General features: G+C 52.7%; 2 protein-coding genes across 3 annotated transcripts in view; one reads left to right on the plus strand and one right to left on the minus strand.

Annotated features, from left to right (window-relative positions):
- Nucleotides 1-15,306, plus strand: part of SYTL3 (synaptotagmin like 3) — a 40,232-nt gene extending 24,926 nt beyond the window's left edge. For both annotated transcript variants that reach the window (XM_029944164.1, XM_029944165.1), the window contains exons 6-11: nt 6,067-6,169; nt 9,695-9,865; nt 11,647-11,752; nt 12,672-12,777; nt 13,660-13,865; nt 15,053-15,306. In XM_029944164.1, coding sequence (XP_029800024.1) covers nt 6,067-6,169; nt 9,695-9,865; nt 11,647-11,752; nt 12,672-12,777; nt 13,660-13,865; nt 15,053-15,162 — 802 coding nt within the window. In that variant the 3' untranslated portion in view covers nt 15,163-15,306. The remainder of the gene's footprint in view (nt 1-6,066; nt 6,170-9,694; nt 9,866-11,646; nt 11,753-12,671; nt 12,778-13,659; nt 13,866-15,052) is intronic.
- Nucleotides 15,307-15,540: 234 nt separating this feature from the next.
- EZR (ezrin) overlaps nt 15,541-18,225 on the minus strand; it is a 48,985-nt gene continuing 46,300 nt past the window's right edge. The window contains exons 12-13 of the mRNA XM_029944163.1: nt 16,977-17,225; nt 15,541-16,871 (exon numbers count right to left, since the gene is read on the minus strand). Coding sequence (XP_029800023.1) covers nt 16,707-16,871; nt 16,977-17,225 — 414 coding nt within the window. The 3' untranslated portion in view covers nt 15,541-16,706. The remainder of the gene's footprint in view (nt 16,872-16,976; nt 17,226-18,225) is intronic.

An 18,225-nucleotide genomic window follows, 5' to 3' on the forward strand; every position in this document is an offset into this window, starting at 1 on the left:
TCAAAAAATTAACCAAGACAATTGTAAACAAAACTAAACTAAACTAAAAAGCCCTATCAAAATTATTTTAAAGCTGCAGTAATTCCAACAATATGTTATTGATGCAATGATAGGTAAGTATGTCAACTGAGCTGAATCAGAGTCCAGATTCAGACCTTAGCTATATTTGGGAATTTTCAGGACCAAGGAGCTATTTGAAATCAATGTGGAAAAGATGGACATCAATGCACAGTGGTGGGAAATTTGACTTCCCATACAGGAAAAACCAAACCAAAAGCCTGTCTCACACAATCTGTAAACAGATTCAGTTTTCTTCTAGGGCACCTGGATGGCTCAGTCAGTTGAGCGTCTGACTCTTGATTTCAGCTCAGGGCATGATCCCAGGGTCATGGGATGGAGCCACATGTTGGCTTTGTACTGAGTGTGGAGCCAGCTTAAGATTCTCTCTTTCTCCCTCCGCCCCTCTCCCCTGCTGGTGCTCTCTCTTTCATTGAAAAAAACCTTTTTTTCCAATTGCTATGAAAAGATATCTCATTATTTTAGTGTGTACTTCCCTGATCACTAAGAAAGATGAGCAGCTTAGACGCTGAGGATTCCCCGTCTGGGAACTTCCCATTCACATCTTCCACCATTTTTCTATTGGGTTGTTATTTTGTATTTATTTACAGGAGTGGGGGGGGGTTAAAGCCCATTTTGCATATGACTCTCATTGGTTATATGTATTTTACATATCTTCTAGTTGTTACTTGTTTTCTTTTTTTAAATTTTTAAAAAATGTTGCTTTATTTTTGAGAGAGAGAGAGCAACAGAACACAAGTGGGGGAGGGGCAGAGAGAGAGGGAGACACAGAATCTGAATCAGGCTCTAGGCTCCGAGCGGTCAGCACAGAGCCCGACGCGGGGCTCGAACCCACAAACTACGAGATCATGACCTGAGCCAAAGTCACTTAACTGACAGAGCCACCCAGGTGCCTTGTTACTTGTTTTCTAACATTGTTTATGATTTAAGCTCTTCTTGCAGCAAATTTGATGTCCAGTTTATCAGTCTTTTCCTTTCAAATGTCTGCCTTTTAAGTCTGTAGAAAAACTGAAGGTTATAAATCTGTTCTCTATTTTCCTCTATTAGAGTGTTTTCATACTTAGAGCCTTTCACATTACAACTGGAATTGACTTTCTATGTACAGTTTAAGGTAAGGACCACATCTTTGTCTTTTTCCCTACATGGGACACTCGGAGCACAGTTTTTAATTACCAGTTAGGGAGTGGGCATGGATTATTGGTCCAGCCAGACTCTGCTCTGAAACTTCCATTGTAGGCAGATGAAGTACATTGCTCTAGCGATTATGGTTCTCAAAAACAGGGTCCTTCTTGTCTTTCTGTGTCTTCTATTACTCTCCCAACTTCTACCTTAGGCTCTAGGAAAATTGGAATAGTCATTGTTTCAAAGCTATCACCCTGACTTTTCCAAAGAGGCGCTTTCCTCGTGTTCGTGTCGGGACCACTTTCCCTACAACGCTGCTGCAGGCAGCAACCGCGGGCCTGTCTGTGCTTCGGACTCCAGTCTGGTCAGACACGTTTGCTCGGCCTTGACTGTTCGCAAATGCCGGGCCTCTCTTGTCCTTCTCTCTCTCTTTTTAAACAGAGTGGTTGTGTTTTCTTCATTTTTTTAATGTTTTATTTATTTTTGATACAGAGAGACAGAGCATGAGAGGGGAAGGGGCAGAGAGAGAGGGAGACACAGAACCGGAAGCAGACTCCAGGCTCTGAGCTAGCTGTCAGCACAGAGCCTGATGTGGGGCTTGAACCCACAAACGTGAGATCTGACCTGAGCCGAAGCCAGAGGCTTAACCGACTGAGCCACCCACGCGCCCTTCTCTTGTCCTTCTCAAAAGGACCATAGGGAGGTGGTGGGGAGTATGTAGCTTGAACTCTGGTCCACCGTGTATGCCATCTGACCTTGGGCAAGCCACTCTACTTCTCGATACCTCAGTTTCCTCACTGCAACATGGGAATAATAGTAGCACCTACTTCAAAGGATCATTGCCGTGTTCCCTGAATTTGCCGGTACTGAACCTTCAGAACAAGGTCTAGAACGTGATAAACACTTAACAGATAGGAAGCAAGTGAGATGTGGAGTGCACTAAAAATCCACAAGAGGGGCCCCCTTGAGGTTTGGGCTAAATATTTCAGTGGCTCCTACGCAGGACAAGATTTCATGAGGTCCATCACAGCACGGCTACAGGGGGTGGGGAGCCGCTGGGTGTAGCCCCGTGCTGGGGAAGACTGGAGCTCGGGCCAGCCACAGTGGAGACGGCTCAGCATCCAGGCACTCGGGGGGACCCAGCAGCAAGACACGCTCTAGCCCCAGACTCAGGGCTACTCCACTCTCCTTTGATTTTGAGCAAAATCAAACCTTGCCAGGGTCACACTGAGTTGCCCGTCAGTGAAATGCCTGCTAGAACAAAACTCAATGCCTTTTCAAGGAAAAATAGCCCAGAGAGGATTCTGGGATGGTGGCAGGGTGGGAAGCACCAGGAAGCGGTCTTTCTTCCCAGACAATAGTTGTACTGGTGGCATCTGTCTGATGTAACTATTCTAGAACTCCGAGTCTAGTGAAGGCTTGAAATTCCAGAGGAAGCCATGGATGGTCCATCGGGGTCAATTTCAGGCAGTTTCAGCTCTTAGCATGATAGCCGCCATCTGCCCCTCACTCACAGCCGTGCCGATATCCACAGCTTACACGCAGCTTGCGGGAGTCTGCGTGGGCAGCAAAAGGACTTTGTCCTCCAAGTATCAGGGCTCCATGCTGACCACAGGTGGCTGCTTCTGGTCACAGAGGTGCAGATACACAGACGGGCAGCCATTGCCACGTCTCCTCCGTTATCAGGATCCAGAGTGGGTCTTCAGGAGGATTACCCACAGATTTCTCATCAGATACTATAGACGCCAGAACACAGCCAGTAGATACATTCAAAGTATTACAAAGGGGGTGGGGAAACCTGTCAACCAAGGATCCTATATTCAACAAAACTGTTCTTTAAAGGTGAGGCAGAAACTAAGATATTCTCAGGTACACAAAAGCTAAGAGACTTCGTTAACACTGGAAATTTCTGTCCTGCAAGAAATGGTCCAGGGGGCCCCCCCGAAGGGTGGGCTGGGAGGGCACCAGACAGTAACCCAAAGACCTATGAGGAAACGAAGATCTCAGGGAAAGTGAATACATAGGTGATTATAAAAGCAAATATTAGTGGGGCGCCTGGGTGACTCAGTCAGCTGAGCGTCTGACTTCAGCTCAGGACATGATCTCACGGTCTGTGGGTTTGAGCCCCACATCGGGCTCTGTGCCGACAGCTCAGAAACTGGAGACTGCTTCAGATTCTGTGTCTCCCTCTCTCTCTTCTCTCCTGCTTGTGTTCTCTCTGTTCCCCAAAATAAATAAACATTAACAAAATTAAAGAACAAGAGAGTTTTAAAAAAGCAAGTATTATTTAATGGTGGCATGTACTTCTACTTTTTGTTTTCTACAAGACTTAAGAGACTAATATGTTTTTTAAAATTATTTGTATTTAAAGGAATGATTAGTTTGTGACTTTGGTCACACAGTGTAGAAAGGTGCAATTCTATGACCTCAGCCATGCAGAGAGGTGAGGTTGGCACTATAAAGAAACCAAGGGGGGCATCTGGGTGGCTCAGTCCGTTGAGCATCCAACTTTGGTTCAGTTCATGATCTCACAGTCTGTGAGTTCAAGCCCCATGTCAGTCTCTGTGCTGACAGCTCAGAGCCTGGAGCCTGCTTCAGATTCTGTGTCTCCCTCTCTCTCTTTGCCCTTCCCCTGATTGCACTCTTTCTCTCAAAAAATAAAACAGAAGAAGAAAAAGAAAAGGTTTTGGTATAAATTTAAGTTTGAGTGTTATTATTTGAGGATATGAAATGTAATCTCCTTGGTAAGCACAAGGATCATAGCACAAAAAGGGGCAGCTGGGTGGCTCTATCAGTTGAGCATCTGACTTTGGCTCAAGTCATAATCTTGTGGTTCATGGGTTCAAGCCCCAGTTAAGGCTCACTGCTGACAGCGCAGAGCCCGCTTCTGATCCTTGGTCCCCCTTTCCCTCTGCCCCCCACTCTCTCTCTCTCTCTCAAAAATAAACTTTAAAAAAACAACTACAAAAAGAAATGAGAATGGAGTTTAAGCATTTCATCACAAAATTGAGCTAAATATTTATGGTTGAAAAGAGTAATGCAGGAAGTGAGGGATACTGATGCTTGAATTCAGACAAATGGCAAATGACAGAAGGAAGACCCTCCTTATCAGAGTTACTTTCAAATGTGAATGATGTAGTAACAGAAATTGTCAGAACGGATAGAAACATAGGAGCCAACGGTTCCCAGAACCAGGTTCTTGGGCCCGACAACAATAGAAACAAGGCTAACCCAAAAATCAAAGGCACAAGCAAGGCTTTACCAGGGCCACAGCTTGAGCGGAAGGGAAAGCGGCACTAACAGCGGTTAGACTGGCCTCACGAAACCGGGGAGGAGGCCCCTTATACAGAGAAAGTAACCTCGTCCTGGTCGGTTGGTTGGAAGGCCACTCGGGCTGCTCATTGGTGCTTTTTGGAGCCGGGGTCCTCTGCTCTAAGTCTGCCTTGTACGTGGGGCCGCATCATGACTCCACTCGTAAGGAAGCAGTTTAACAATTGCAGCCAACAGGGGCACCTGGGTGGCTCAGTGGGTTAAGCATTTGACTTCAGCTCAGGTCATGATCTCGCGGTTCGTGAGTTTGAGCCCCAGATCAGGCTCCATGCTGCCAGCTTGGAGCCTGGAGGCTGCTTTGAATTCTGTGTTTCTGCCTCTTCCCCACTCATGCTCTGTCTCTTTCTCAAAAATAAACATTAAGAAAAAAGAAAACGATTGTAACCGACAGACACAAAGTGCCCCAAGTGCACGATGTCTCTCACTTGGGGCTGGTTCCCAGGGATCCTTGGTGTCTCACAGCTCTGTGCCCTCTACAAGAGACTCCTTCTGGATCCAAAGACAGAAATAGAAGATCTTCCATGTGAATAGTATCCAGAAGAGAATGGAAGAGGTGACACTAATATCTAAGATAGGCTTTATTTTTGTTTAAATTTTTTTTACTTATTTATTTTTGAGAGAGCATGAGCGGGGGAGGGGCAGTGAGCAAGAAGGGGACAGAGAATCCAAAGCAGTGAGCAGTGAGCCCGATGTGGGGCTTGAACCCCCAAACAGCGAGATCATGACCAGAGCCAAAGCTGGTCACTCAACCACCTGAACCACCCATGGCGCCCCACACAAAATAGACTGTAAAGCAAGAAAGGTCATAAAAGATAAAGGATGTCCTATGTTAACAGGAAGTTCAGTAGAGCAAGATGTGACCGGTCCATTTTGCTTGGGGAGCGTCAGTCCTGTGGGGAGCACGCCTGCGGGCAGAGGGGTCCTTGCCATCACCGAAGCTTCCAGACCAGCCAGGACAGTGTCAGGGCCTCCCTGGAGTGAGAAGTCCTTCGAGAACAGGGATTCAGGGCATGGGCAGAACGTGGGAGGGCAGGCCCCCACAAGGGAAAGTAAAGTGTGAAATATATACTTTCTAGTTCCACATTTGGTGGGGGGGTTGGAGGAAGCAATGGGTGGAGGAAGGGAGGGCGAACTGGGACGGGGTCCCCACACCCAGGGGGGTTAGAGAATCTGCCACCCGTGGAGACTCAGCCACCCAGCGTCCGGTTCCAGGATCGTCACCAAATGGTGAGTCATGCACGAAGTAGATTCTAGGGATAGGGCACGAGGAAAGCGGGGGAGCTTCCCACCCCCAGGGACATTCCAGAGGATTATGGCCAAAGACCGTGTAAACCAGAAGCTGTACACCCAGCACTATCATTGTTCCCAGTCAGGGGAGGCCACCCAGCCCTTTCCGTCAACCTGAAATCCAGTGGGGAAGCAGGGTTCAGAAAACGCTGACGCTGACGTGTGATTCTCCCCCTCCTGAACCCTGTGTCCCCCGCCCCCACCCCCGGGTCGAGCTTTCACCTTGTCCCGTCTGGGTTTGGCCACTAGGTACGTGAAGACCTATTTGCTGCCCGACAGATCCTCCCAGGGAAAACGCAAGACCGGAGTCCAAAGGAACACCGTGGACCCAACCTTTCAAGAGACCTTGAAGGTACCTGCTGGACAAATATTCACGGGCTAAGCCCCCCGTCCCAGGCTGGGCACAGGGGCCAGAGTCCGGCAGAGTGTTCTTCCAAACTCTTGAGTCAGTTAAATATAAGGACAGACACTTGCACGTTTCTGCAGGGCTCTGTCAATCGGAGGCAGGTTGGTAGGAACTAAATGCAGCCTTTGTGCAGGAAAAGTGCAGAGTCTGCTGGACTTGAGAATGGCGTTTGATTAATGATTTCTGAGAAAACGGTGGAAAAGAACCTGGCCGCCTCCCAAGCTCGAAAACTGGTTTGTCCTATTGAGCTTTTATGACTCTCGGAGAAGTGCTTTCAGGCAGGGTGCCCTGTGGACGCCGCGGCTGAGTCACTGTCTTCATAAAAGGGCTCCTTTATTGTGTCCTCTTGGCAAGTCCCGGCTGCTGATTATTCAACGGGAAAAAATAGTCGTCTTGCGAAAAACATCTTATAGAGGAATTGTTTGGATTTCACTTTCGTTGGTGCTGAGAAATCATGATTTGTGATATGGGCGGAGCTAGAAGGTGACTAATGGGATCTGGGACCCCCAGGTGGAGATGAGGTCTGGCCTTGGCTGAGAGCTAGACGTGGGAGCCTCTGCCCTGGAAGAACAGTCCAGATGCACCGGGATGTACCCAGTCAGCGCTGGGGATCCCAGGGAGCCCGTGTGTTAAGTCTGGACAAGGAGAGGGCTTGGTTTGCCTTCCTTGGCAAGTAGGGATGTTTCTGGACCCCCAGCCAGGGACCATTTGGCCTGGTGGCATGAGTCCCCTTCATTCAATAATGAAAGCCACTGTTTTCTGTGTCTGTGCTGTGGCCAAGTGCTTTCTAGACTCCCAAGGAAGTTTCCCAATGTGGAAACTGAGGCATAGAGTGCTCTGGAGGACAGCTCTAACTCACAAGGGACTAGCAGACCGCTATAAGATTTATGTTGATAGGACTCTCCAAAGGATGGCTTTTTAAAAAAATTAATTTTTAATTTTTTTTTTTGAGAGAGAGAGACAGAACATGGGTGGGAGAGGAGCAGAGTGAGAGAGAGGGAGACACAGAATCTGACAGAGGTGGACTCTGGGCTCACACCCACAAACCATGGGATCATGACCTGAGCCAAAGTCAGATGCTCAACTGAGCCACCCAGGCGCCCCCCACAAAGGATGTTTTTTAAAGTAGCCTGTGGTTCAGCAGGTGTGGGTGGGGCTTAACGATCCCGGCCTCGGACCTGGTAGCAGGTCACACACCTGCTGAAAGAGTTTTGAACAGCTACGTCCCGCCTCACGCATTGTGAGTTCTTATCTAAAATCACGCGTTGTACGTTTAAGGTGTTTTGTACTAAACACGTAACCAAATATTTCCTATTTGATGAGATGAGACAAAGAGGAGGAGTGACTGTATTTTAGATAAATATATAGTTTGATTTTTAAAGTTTTAGCCGTTTTTTAAAAATGCATGCAGAATCTCAAGGAAAACACCTAAAATTTGTATCCATTGGTTTTACCCAATATATGCTAAATGTTTCGGTTGTCCCGGAAAAGTTTCCAGATACACAGAAGAGAATCCACGTCCCTCCTCTATTCTCAAATCAGAACATCCTGACACAAGCCAAGCCTTACCTTTCAGACAAAGGCATGCGAGGCAGCAGAGATGGGCGACAGAGAAACAGAGCAGGCGTCCTGAGAGTTTTCACATGGTCTCTCTGTGTGGCTCACGGGGGTTCGTCCGGCCGTCGGCAAGGCGCCGAGCTAGACTGGGGTGTGGGAGCTGTCCTCCACCAGTGTTGAGAACGTTCTTGTGCAAACAGGATCTAGAGGCTGATCCTCAAGGGTTTCTAAGCAGAAGGGAAGCCTTTCTGCCCCTCAGGGCTGCTGGCACCCCACTTGAAGGCCGGCATAGGGGGCCAGGAAAGGATGAAATGTGACCCCTGATCTGGGAGGTGCTGGGTGTCGCCGGACTGCTGCAGTCTGTGGTCGCGGGGCTGCGTGCCCAGCAGGGGCTGTGGCGACTCCATAGGCTGCAGGGACCTCCTAGCGGATGTACCATGGCGACAGGCACAAGGTCTTGTTTGCAAAAGCGGTTCAGTTGACCAAAGGGAACAGTCCTGATTTTGGGGGTGGACTGGGGGGGGCACTCATGTGTGAGCACCTGAGAAGCAGGCCTGCAATCCCAAGAGAGCGGAGGACAGGGCTTTCTTGCACACAGGGTTGAGCATGGGGCCTTGAAGGGAATGACCCGATTACCTTAGAGTTAAAGACAGACCTAGGAAGGAGTGCAGGGCAGGGTCAGAAATGGACCATGGACTTGAAGGGAGACAAAGAGTCAGCCCAAGGCAGTAGAGGGATGTGGCTTCCGACCACGAGGGGCACTGATAATCCCAAAGGGTAGAAACGGAGGCAGGGGCCGGTGGGGAAGGCAGCCAGGCCACGAGGGGGACTGTCTTCTCACCTGTCATCTGGAAGGCACTGACGGTGGTTGGGAGACGTGACTCGGGAAAATGATTGTGGCTGCTGTAAACAGGCGTGAGGGTCCCGCCCCGCGGTGTGACAGGAGCAAACCCCGACACGCTGTTGCGGAGGCAGCACAGGGCAGAGGGTGGCTGCTCGGGGTCTCAGCAGATCTGAGGCCTGGCCAGCTGGGCACCCCCCCAAAGCCCTAAGCCTGGCTGTTGTCCCCTGTGAACCGGTCAGTGCTGGCCTCAGCTCGGGGCGCTCCACGTGCCAAGGAGCAATGTAACTGAAAGTCTGGTACAACACAGGGGTTCAGTAAAGTTTGACTTCTGTTGTTATCGAGAAAGTCCAACAAATAGGCTTGGAACAGGCTGTCAGAGGCTGAGTGGAGTCAGTGGCCCTTGAGGAGCCTGGCTGTGTCCCTGACCTTCGGGAAGGGTGCAGGGCTCTTGGCCTCTAGTCCCCATTGGGGCAGAAGCCCACCCTCACTGGCGCGGGGAAAGACAAGCTTTCTTGGCCTCCGTCTGTGCTGAGGCTCCTGGGGGGTGGGGGTAGTCAAGCACAGCTCTGTGTGACAGGCCTGGCATGTGTCCTCTGCATGGGGTCCATCTAGGCAAATGCCCATGCTAAGAACTCCTGCTTTACATCCAACAACAACAACAACAACAAAATCCCCCCAAAACCTCATTTTCAGTATTTTTGGACAATCCTGGCCAGGCAGGTTCAGATCCTGAGCTGGAACAGCTCTGGGCTCGAGCTGGACATGGACTTTCACCCTGGCCTTGGGGCCAGGACTTGACAGTGAGAGGGGCTTAACAGCAGCCCAGCCTCTCCCCAGGCTGAGCACTGACTGGGGACGGGGGGCAGGGGTCAGGAGGAGTTCTGTGCTTGAGAAAGCAGAGACCCCCCCCCCCATACCCGCAAACGGCTCCAAGCTGCTCAGCGCATCCTGGCCACACCAGGACCCTGACTCCAGCCTGTGGAAGGAAGGTGTGGGGCCCCAGAGGTGGAGGTGGGGGACCGTGGGCCGGGAGCCCAGACTCACCACCTCTGTTCTCTCCTTTCTGCCAGTACCGGCTGGAGCCTGCCCAGCTGGTGACCCGGCGGCTACAGGTCTCCGTGTGGCACCTGGGCGCGCTCGCTCGGAGGGTGTTTCTGGGAGAGGTGACCATTTCTCTGGCCACGTGGGACTTCGAAGACCGCTCGACGCAGGGTTTCTGCTGGTATCCGCTGAGGGCCAAGGTGATGTGCGGTTTGGGACTGAGCTACCCCACCCCCACTGTGACAATGAAACCCATTCAAAGGGATTCAAGGAGAGAAAGCCTACCAGGGAGGCCTCGGCTGTGATAGGGCCCAGGGAGGAAGGGGGGGGGGTTGGGCTGAGGGATCTTTACCTGCTCAGGTTTGTGCCAAGCACCTGCGAGCCCCTTCCCCGGGGGCAGCCTGGGTCAGGTCTCTGGGTTTAGTCCTCCCGTGATGGCCACGTGATCCCCCCCAGATTCAGGGTCACGGTTTCAGCAGGAGGAGACCTTGGCTGCTGTTAGGGAGGTGATGGCCTGTTTCTAGGCACTCCCAGAACAGCAAGAGCTGAGCTGGGCTGGGCCCTGTCGGGCAGGGGTTTCAGGACAGGGCGCCAGGGAGGCCGGGGGCAGAGGGGGCACTGGCTGAGGGTCTGCTCCCAGACTGTGCAGGTAAGAGGAGAGCTTGGGGAGAAAGGTTCACATTTCTGGGGCGGCTGCTTTGCACTTCCTGCGCCAAGATCCAAGGTTGGGAGAGAGTACGTAGGAGGTCGTAGGGGAGGAGGAAGCGTGGGGCCCTGTCATCTAAGAAATGACAACGGGTGTGCTAGTTCCCCCAGACAGAGTTTGGCAGTGACGCTGAGTGCCTACCAGGCCAGGGCCAGGTTCTTTGCTGTTTCCTCTCTGAAGTCAGGGAGGCTGATTCGCCACTTCTCTGATTTCTGGCTTCTAGTGGGTCAAACCACAAGGGTCTCTGGCTCCCCAGCCACTTGCTCTCTGTGCTGCTCTGCACAGCTCAGCATCTCTGTCCTGACACCTGACGCTCACCCTTCTCAGAGCCTAGTCTGTCCTCAGATGTCCACTTGGGAGGTCTGCTTGGAATGCTTTCTCCTGTCCCCGGTCTGCCTACGCCTTAGCTGAAGTCCCACCTCCTCCATGAAGGCTTCCTTGATTTTCCCTGCCAGACGTACTTTCCCCCAGAATCCCGTACTTGGGTGCCTTGCCTGCCCGTCTTTCCCTCGAGGACCCCCTTGCTTATGATAAAACCCGCCACCAAGGCTGGTGGCAAGAGGAAGAGGAGCAGAAGGTGCCAGGCTAAAAAGCAGCCCTCCTAATACCAGCTGAGAGACCCGACTGGATTGGAAGGGTCCCGCTTACAGGCCTGCTCCTTGTTAGTGCATGTTTCCAGAAACTAAGGGTGGAGGCAGCTTTGTCTCCTTTGGCACCAGGAGACCTAGAGGAGACCCTGCAGTGTAGGCAGGGGCTGGCCCCGCCCTCTCCCAGGAGCCCTTGCCCTGGGTGGCTCAGGATGAATCTAGATCCTTCCTCTTCCCTCCAGGGTTAAAGATAGATTAGCCTGTAGTCTAGCAAAATCATTCCAGACCAGAGAACCCACTGGGTGTGCAGAGGTCTGTGCTCAGGATGGTGGCTGACTCACTGGGTAGCTGGAATCCGCTGACATAGAGGGGCTTGATTTTATTCACTTTCTTCCAACTCTGGCCGAGTGCAGGTTTTCTGGGGACTACCCTGTGGGGGCATGCTGGGGCCCTGGAGCCTCCCCGCCTCATGAGGGCAGCGGAGTGGGTGGCTGAGGTGGGGATGAGAGTCACCACAAATGCAAGAAAGACCAGCCCCGCCGCAGGCATGTCCACTCCACCCCAGGGCACTCCTCGACCTGCAGAGGCTTTACAGGGGTGAGGCTATTGGGGAGGTGGGGCAATCAGAGGAACCCAAAAAGTTCTTCAGGCTGAGGAATCCTGCCTCTGCTTCTGTCTCTTGCCCCAGGCAGAGAAACATGAAGACAGCATTCTTCCAAATAATGGAGAACTTGTGGTCCGGGCCAAACTGGTCTTCCCTGCAGGGCCCCCAAAGCTCCAAGAGGCCCAAGGAGGTAAGTGGCCTCCAGCCCCATGAATGTTCATCGGTCACCGTGTCACTGTCTCCAAAGCCTGGGGCAACAGGTGGGCTGAGGATTTCCTTTTCTGCCAGCTGCTGATCCTGGAATGATCCAGTAACTTTCCAGGATCTGGGAAGATCTGCCTGGGGAGTGGGTCCTTGGACACTACGGCTTGGAAGGGAAATGAGGGACCAGAGAGGACACGCCTTTCATGTCCACTTTACAAGGCTCCGAGGACACCAGCCCCGGGGCTTTCCTCCCAGGGGGCTGGTGGCCTGGTCAGTGTCCCTGGTGCACTGCCGCCCCTCTGGAACCGGGGACGTCCCCCTGACCACCTGCATTCCGGCTGGAATTGCGGCTCCTTGAGAACCAAGGGCACACCTCCAGGCACTGGGCCTACAAGGCCCCGAGTGAATGCGTCCCTGCTCCCGAGCTGGGAGCTGTTGCCCAGCAAGATAACGGATGAGGACAGGCGCTTGGCGAGCTTACAGGAGATTTAATTAAGTCAAGTCAAGTGGGGCTTATGGAAGAGAGGAGAGTGGAGGGTGCCGAGGGAGCATGGGATTCCATGATGTGTTTGGTGACCTCTTGCCCGGAAGAGGAAGGTCTGCAGCCTGAGCTCACAGGGCCACCAGCAGGCCAACCCCCTAGAACAGAAATCTTGGGGCCCCCACAACCCCCTGGAGCTAGACCATGACCTCTACAGCCGTCCTCTCCTTGGGTCCCTCTTTACTATCTTGTGAACAATCTTTACTATCTATGTGAACAGGGCCAGCAGAGCCTTCCCCCAGTGGACGTCCTCCATGTCCGGTCTGCTCCCTGGGGGCCTCAGGGCTCTAACACACCCACTTGCTGTCAGTTTTGGGGTGCTGTGTGACATTGTGTGGGCTCACAGCAAATGCTTTCCTTCCAGGGGCAGGAGATGGGCCATCCCCCAACGGTCAGCTTTGTCTGGTCGTGCTGGGAGCCAGGAATTTACCGGTGCGATCAGATGGTACCCTAAACTCCTTTGTTAAGGGGTAAGTTTTCTATTTAATCAACTTTCATTTACAGATTCCTAGAAACTACATACGAAACACCAGAAAGGGTAAGGCATTTTGAACTTGTATTTTAGCTTCCCTGAGAAAACCCAACACTGTGTTAAGGACTCCGATTTCCAGAACTCGTGGGCTTTGGCCATGTGTAGGCTAGATTTGGAACACTGTATTTTAACCCCAAACCCAGATCTTATCGGTTCACATAATTACATCACTAAGTCAGCATTTCCTGAGAGAGCTTGGGAAAAAGCAGAGCATTCAGTACACATTTCCCTCGGCTTACTACCTCCTCCACCCTGCTTAGTTCATCCTTACTCAGTACAGGTGTGTTGGCGTCTCTAGAGGCAAAGCACATAATTATTTTACAGAATTGCTGTGTCCCCAGTAACATCATGGGGAAATGGAGGCTCACCACATGAAGACAGCAGAGTTCCTATCCTCAGGCTGCCTCTTAACGTATGGCCTTGGACGAGCTATGTGGCCCTCCTGCATATTTCCTGAGAACAGGGTTAAGATGACGGACGTGTGTGCAGAGTCCTGTCCCTGGGCAGCAGGTCTAAGCCCTGCTTTGCCTGGTGGTGGGCACACCAAGGAGGAGGGATTACGACGAGGGGCCGCGTGGCCTGGAATCCTCAAGTTCCCTCAGCGTCTGGTGCAGAATTTAGCCCTAAATCCGGAACATCCTAGCGAGAGGTCACATGGCCAATCTTGCAATTCCCATTCTGGTTCCTGGCTTGGAATTTCTTTTTGTAGTGGAAAGTGGATAAGCCCTTCCGGTCTCAGTGATGGCCAGCCCCCTGGGGGGTGGGGGGAGAGGCAGGGCAGGGCAGGAACTGCAGACCCAGGGTCTGTCTCTTTATGCAGCTGCCTCACTCTGCCAGACCAACACAAGCTGAAGCTCAAGTCCCCGGTGGTCAAGAAGCAAGCCTGTCCCCAGTGGAAGCACTCCTTCGTGTTCAATGGCGTGAGTCCACCACAGCTGAGGCGGTCCAGCCTGGAGTTAACCGTCTGGGACCAGGCTGTCTTTGGGGTGAACGACCGCTTGCTGGGGGCAGCCAGGCTCGGTTCTAGTAAGTCTGCCTGAGATGTTCATTGGGCCTAAGTAGCGCGGTTTGACCTTAGCAACGGTCTCACGTGGTCACCACAGGAGGGACAGTCACGCTCCTGTGATGGCAGGGGACCTAACGGACTTGGAAACGGCCTCGCTCACCGTAATTGTGGGGATTGCCAGGTCTAGTCCTTACTCTCCACTGAGCTATAATACAGAGAAGTATTTCAACTGTTTAGATCAGATTTAGATATGCTGAAGACACAAAATTATAGGCTTCCAAGTAGGCTGGGTACAGTACTGGCTTTTGTTGGTGGTGTCCATCATAAAAGGATTATTTTCTTAAGGGAAAATATCTTAATCCAAACAAGTGGTGATTCAGAAAGAATTTCAGGAAGAGTGGGGAAAGGGCAAGGCTTTTTTCAGAGCCGCTGGCCTCGCGTGGGGGAAGCCCTGGGTGCGGAGGGCTCGCACCCTCCGCCCAAGGACCCTTGAAGACAGCAGACTCCTCGTCCAATCACTATGTTTTAAAAGGAACCCTGTTCAAGACACACCCCTGGCCGTCCGCAAACCCAGCTCCCAGGCTGGGACACCCCTCCGGTCAACCCACAGCCCCGACTCCCCTTCATGAAGAGCCAACCCACCAAACATGCCCCCTCCTTGCAAACTGCGGGAAGGCAAGGCAGGCGGCTGTGGGCGCTGAGGCCGGCCGGGGACTCAGCAGCCTGGTGTCGGGGCAGACGTGCTCTTGCGCTCCCTCAGCCGTGGGCGGCTTTTCACGTGCTCTTGAGGTGAAAAATGCTTAAATTGGTCTTCAGTTTTTAAAATTGTTCATTGTTTAGAGTGAGGCATGAGTGAGGGAGGGGCAGAGACTCTGAAGTGGGCTCTGTGCTGACAGCCAGTCTGACGCTTAACTGAGCCACCAGGTGCCCCAAGATTGTCCCCATTTTAAAAAAGCCAACGGGAAGCGCCTGGTGGGTTAAGTCGGCAAAGCGTCCGGCTCTTGATCTTGGCTCAGGTCACGCTCTCACGGTTTGTGGGCTCGGGCCCCACACTGGATGGACTCTGCTGGCAGCACGGGGCTGGCTTGGGGTGCTCCCTCTCCCCCACTCGCGCTCTCAAAAATTAAATAGTAAAGCGGAGGAAAGGGCCGGTCAGGTGGTAGGTCTCGTCCCCCCTTACTGATCTGTCTCCTTGCTGCCATCACAGGGGACGACCCAGCCGGGGGCGTGGACTCGTGCTCGCACTCAGAACTTCAATGGCAGAAGGTTCTCTCCAGCCCCAACCTGTGGACAGACCTGACACTCGCTCTGCACTGAAGCCCGTGTCCCAGCCCACAGCGGTAGCAACTACGTGCCCCCATGTGTGTTTATGTTCAGCAGTTGAGGATGTTGCAGAAATGAGTCTCAGGTTGGTTTTGTGCTGTGGAAATGGCCAGATTTCAATAAATGTTCAACACTCCCCTCTGTCCCCCAGGGCTTATCAAATAGTGAAAATTACGGGGCCTTGTTCTATGCGTTTCAAAGAAAAATAAATGACCCGGCGAGTGTTAGGTCCCTTGTGGAGGCAGGCCAGCCCCGTTTCGGCTTGGTAAGCACCAAGGTCCGGCTGAGGGACAGCGGGTCCCCCAGGCCTGCACGGATGGCGGAGTCCGACGGAGGCCCTCCCGCCCCGAAGCTCAAGTATACACCCACGGCCACGTCTTGCACATCTTTTATTTCTCAGTCTGTGGTGCAGGGTTCCTCTGCCCGGAAAGGACACAGCTGGGCATGAAAGGGAACTGGTGAGACCTGGCATTTCAACAGCAATTTGAGGACGTGGGAGGGGAGGGGGGCAGTCAGAGCAGGTCTCCTTGTGGGAACGGAGACGAGACTAGGTTGGAAGGGTCCCTTCACAGCTGGAGCCTGACTCGTCCGAACAGCACGGGTGCTGGTTTTACACAGCAGCTCGGAAAGAACACGGGGCTGTGCACAGTCCAGTACTGGACCGAGTAAGAAAGTCCTGTTTACAGATGTGATTACAGCAGTTAATCAACCTCACCACTGCCCTCACATCAATCCATAATTCTTTTATTCTGTAAAAGGTAACAAAATATACAGAATGAAACTTTCCCTTTTTAAAACTAATGTTACAAACCCATATTGTCACATATATAAATACTATTCTCTACAGCTGATCATTAATTCGGTGAGTCCAATAAGGTAGCCCTCTGTTAAGCAAAAACAAACAAACAAACAAAACACAAACACCCAGGTCCCTAAGGCTGGAGCGTCCTCCCTGTCGACCCCAAGCTGAAGCAGCAGGGGAAGAGAAGTTGGGTGTGCGCTGTGTGGGGTGCTGCAGACGCCATTTCCAAAGTAATTTCCACCCCTCAAAAAACATATACAAAGATGGATCCTTCATAGAAATCAAAGATCAATCAATTTGAGCCAATTTCAAATACGGAAAAAAGTATGGCACAGAAGAGAAGCCACAATGTGGTTTTCTTTAATGACACGGAACCTGCATCCCACATGCCAGCAAGGAGTCTGTCACCCAGCCCTCACGGGCATCTTTCACGGATTCAGCCCGTCCTGCCACCGGCACAGAGCAGGAGGGGCTCAGCGGCGGGGACCAGCCCAGGCCTGCTTGGCACTGCGACATGGTGGGGGAAATCAACCAGGGAGGCTTCCACTGACCCCAGCCCCAGAACGTTCCTTCCCGCCGACAGACCTCCTCTCACTTTACAGGAACTGGAATACGATGGGGAAGGGGGGGGTGTCCTAGATTTAAAGAACTACGAATACAAGCTCTGGAGTCCGACAGCGACCCCATCCCCGCAAAGCCCAGGTGAGGCCCCGCCCCCGCCCGCCCGGTCAGGGCCTCACATGGCCTCGAACTCATCGATCCGCTGCTTGGTGTTGCCCTGCCGGATCTGCCGCAGTGTCTTGTACTTGTCCCGGCCCTGCCGCATGTTCTCATTGTGGATGATGTCGTTGTGGGTCCTCTTGTTCTCGTCTCTGGCCTGGGACAGCTCGTTGGTCAGGGTCTGCAACAGGAAGCGGCACAGGTCAGGCACGGCCGGGGTGGGGCGTGGGGGGTGGTGGCACAGGGACAGCCCCCTCCCTGGGAGATGGAGGGAGGGCGCCCTCACCAGCAGCTGCCGCTGCACCCGCTCGTTCTTCTCGGCCTCGGTGATGCGCTTCTCCTCGTTGCGGTCATCCAAGATGCCCTCGCTCGAGAGCTCGGCGCTGTAGCCCTGCTCCGCGCCCTCATCCTGCAGGCTGTCCTGGACGAGGTAGCTCACCGGCTCGTAGACGGGGGGTGGCGGGGGTGGGGGGGCGGCCATCACCAGGTGCAGCTCCTCCTTGGTCTTCACCAGGTCGTCTTGGGCTTCCTTGGCCTTTGAAAGCAGTCAGTACCCAGGGGCAGCTTGTCATATGGAACCACGGGTGTGAATCCCCTTTTCTTTAACCAACTAAGGCTTCTGTGCCTCCCCTTCCCCGGGCGTGAGCCTGAGCAGCATGGGGCAGAGGAGGCCACGGCTGCTGACAAGTGTCCCCGTGCAGGGCCTGACCAGCCTCTTCCGAGTCTGGGGCACCAGATCCTCTGAGCAGTTCTCAACTGTGCCCACAACGAAAAGAAACTGATGCCAGGGGGCTGACTTTAAGAACCACAACTTCTTGGGGACCTGAGTGGCTCAGTTGGTTGAGCATCAGGCTTTGGCTCAGGGCGTGATCTCACAGTTCACGAGTTCGAGCCCCCTGTTGGGCTCTGTGCCCTCAGCTCAGAGCCTGGAGCCTGCTTCGATTCTGTGTCTCCCTCCGTCTCTGCCCCTCCCCAACTTGCACTCTCTTTCCCAAAAATATTAGAAATTAAAAAAAAAACTTTCTTCTACCTCTAATTCCAGTATATGTTCATCGCACAGGCCTCTTTAGGAAAATCATGGAAGAAACAAACACCTCTGGCCACTAGAAGGGCCACCGCAGTGCTTCAGAGCACAGCTTCCTTCTCCCTCAGGTGGCTGTCGCTCATTAAGCGCCTCACCGCCTGCCCGAGCTGCACTCCAGCACTGTCCTACCTGTCATCTCCCCTAAACCTTCCAGCAACTTCTCGTGGGTGCAAATACTCCATCACGCCCACCTCCCTGCCACTCCACCCTGGAGATGAGCTTAGTTTGAATCTGTTCTCCAACCCGCTTTTCTTAAGACCTTATAATGAGTACTTTCTCAAAACCTAAACACCAGAAACCTGCATGCAACTTGGGTTCAGGGGGTGGGAGTTGAGTTGTGAGGGGGGCACTGGGCATCCCCAGAAGGGGCCACTGTGGACACGGAAGTGGGGGGAAAGATAGGAGGGAGGTGTGGGAAGCTGTCACAGCTTGGCAGAGGTCTCCACGGAAC

This window comes from Suricata suricatta, chromosome 7, assembly GCF_006229205.1.
Source record: "Suricata suricatta isolate VVHF042 chromosome 7, meerkat_22Aug2017_6uvM2_HiC, whole genome shotgun sequence".
NCBI classification, from domain to species: domain Eukaryota; kingdom Metazoa; phylum Chordata; class Mammalia; order Carnivora; family Herpestidae; genus Suricata; species Suricata suricatta.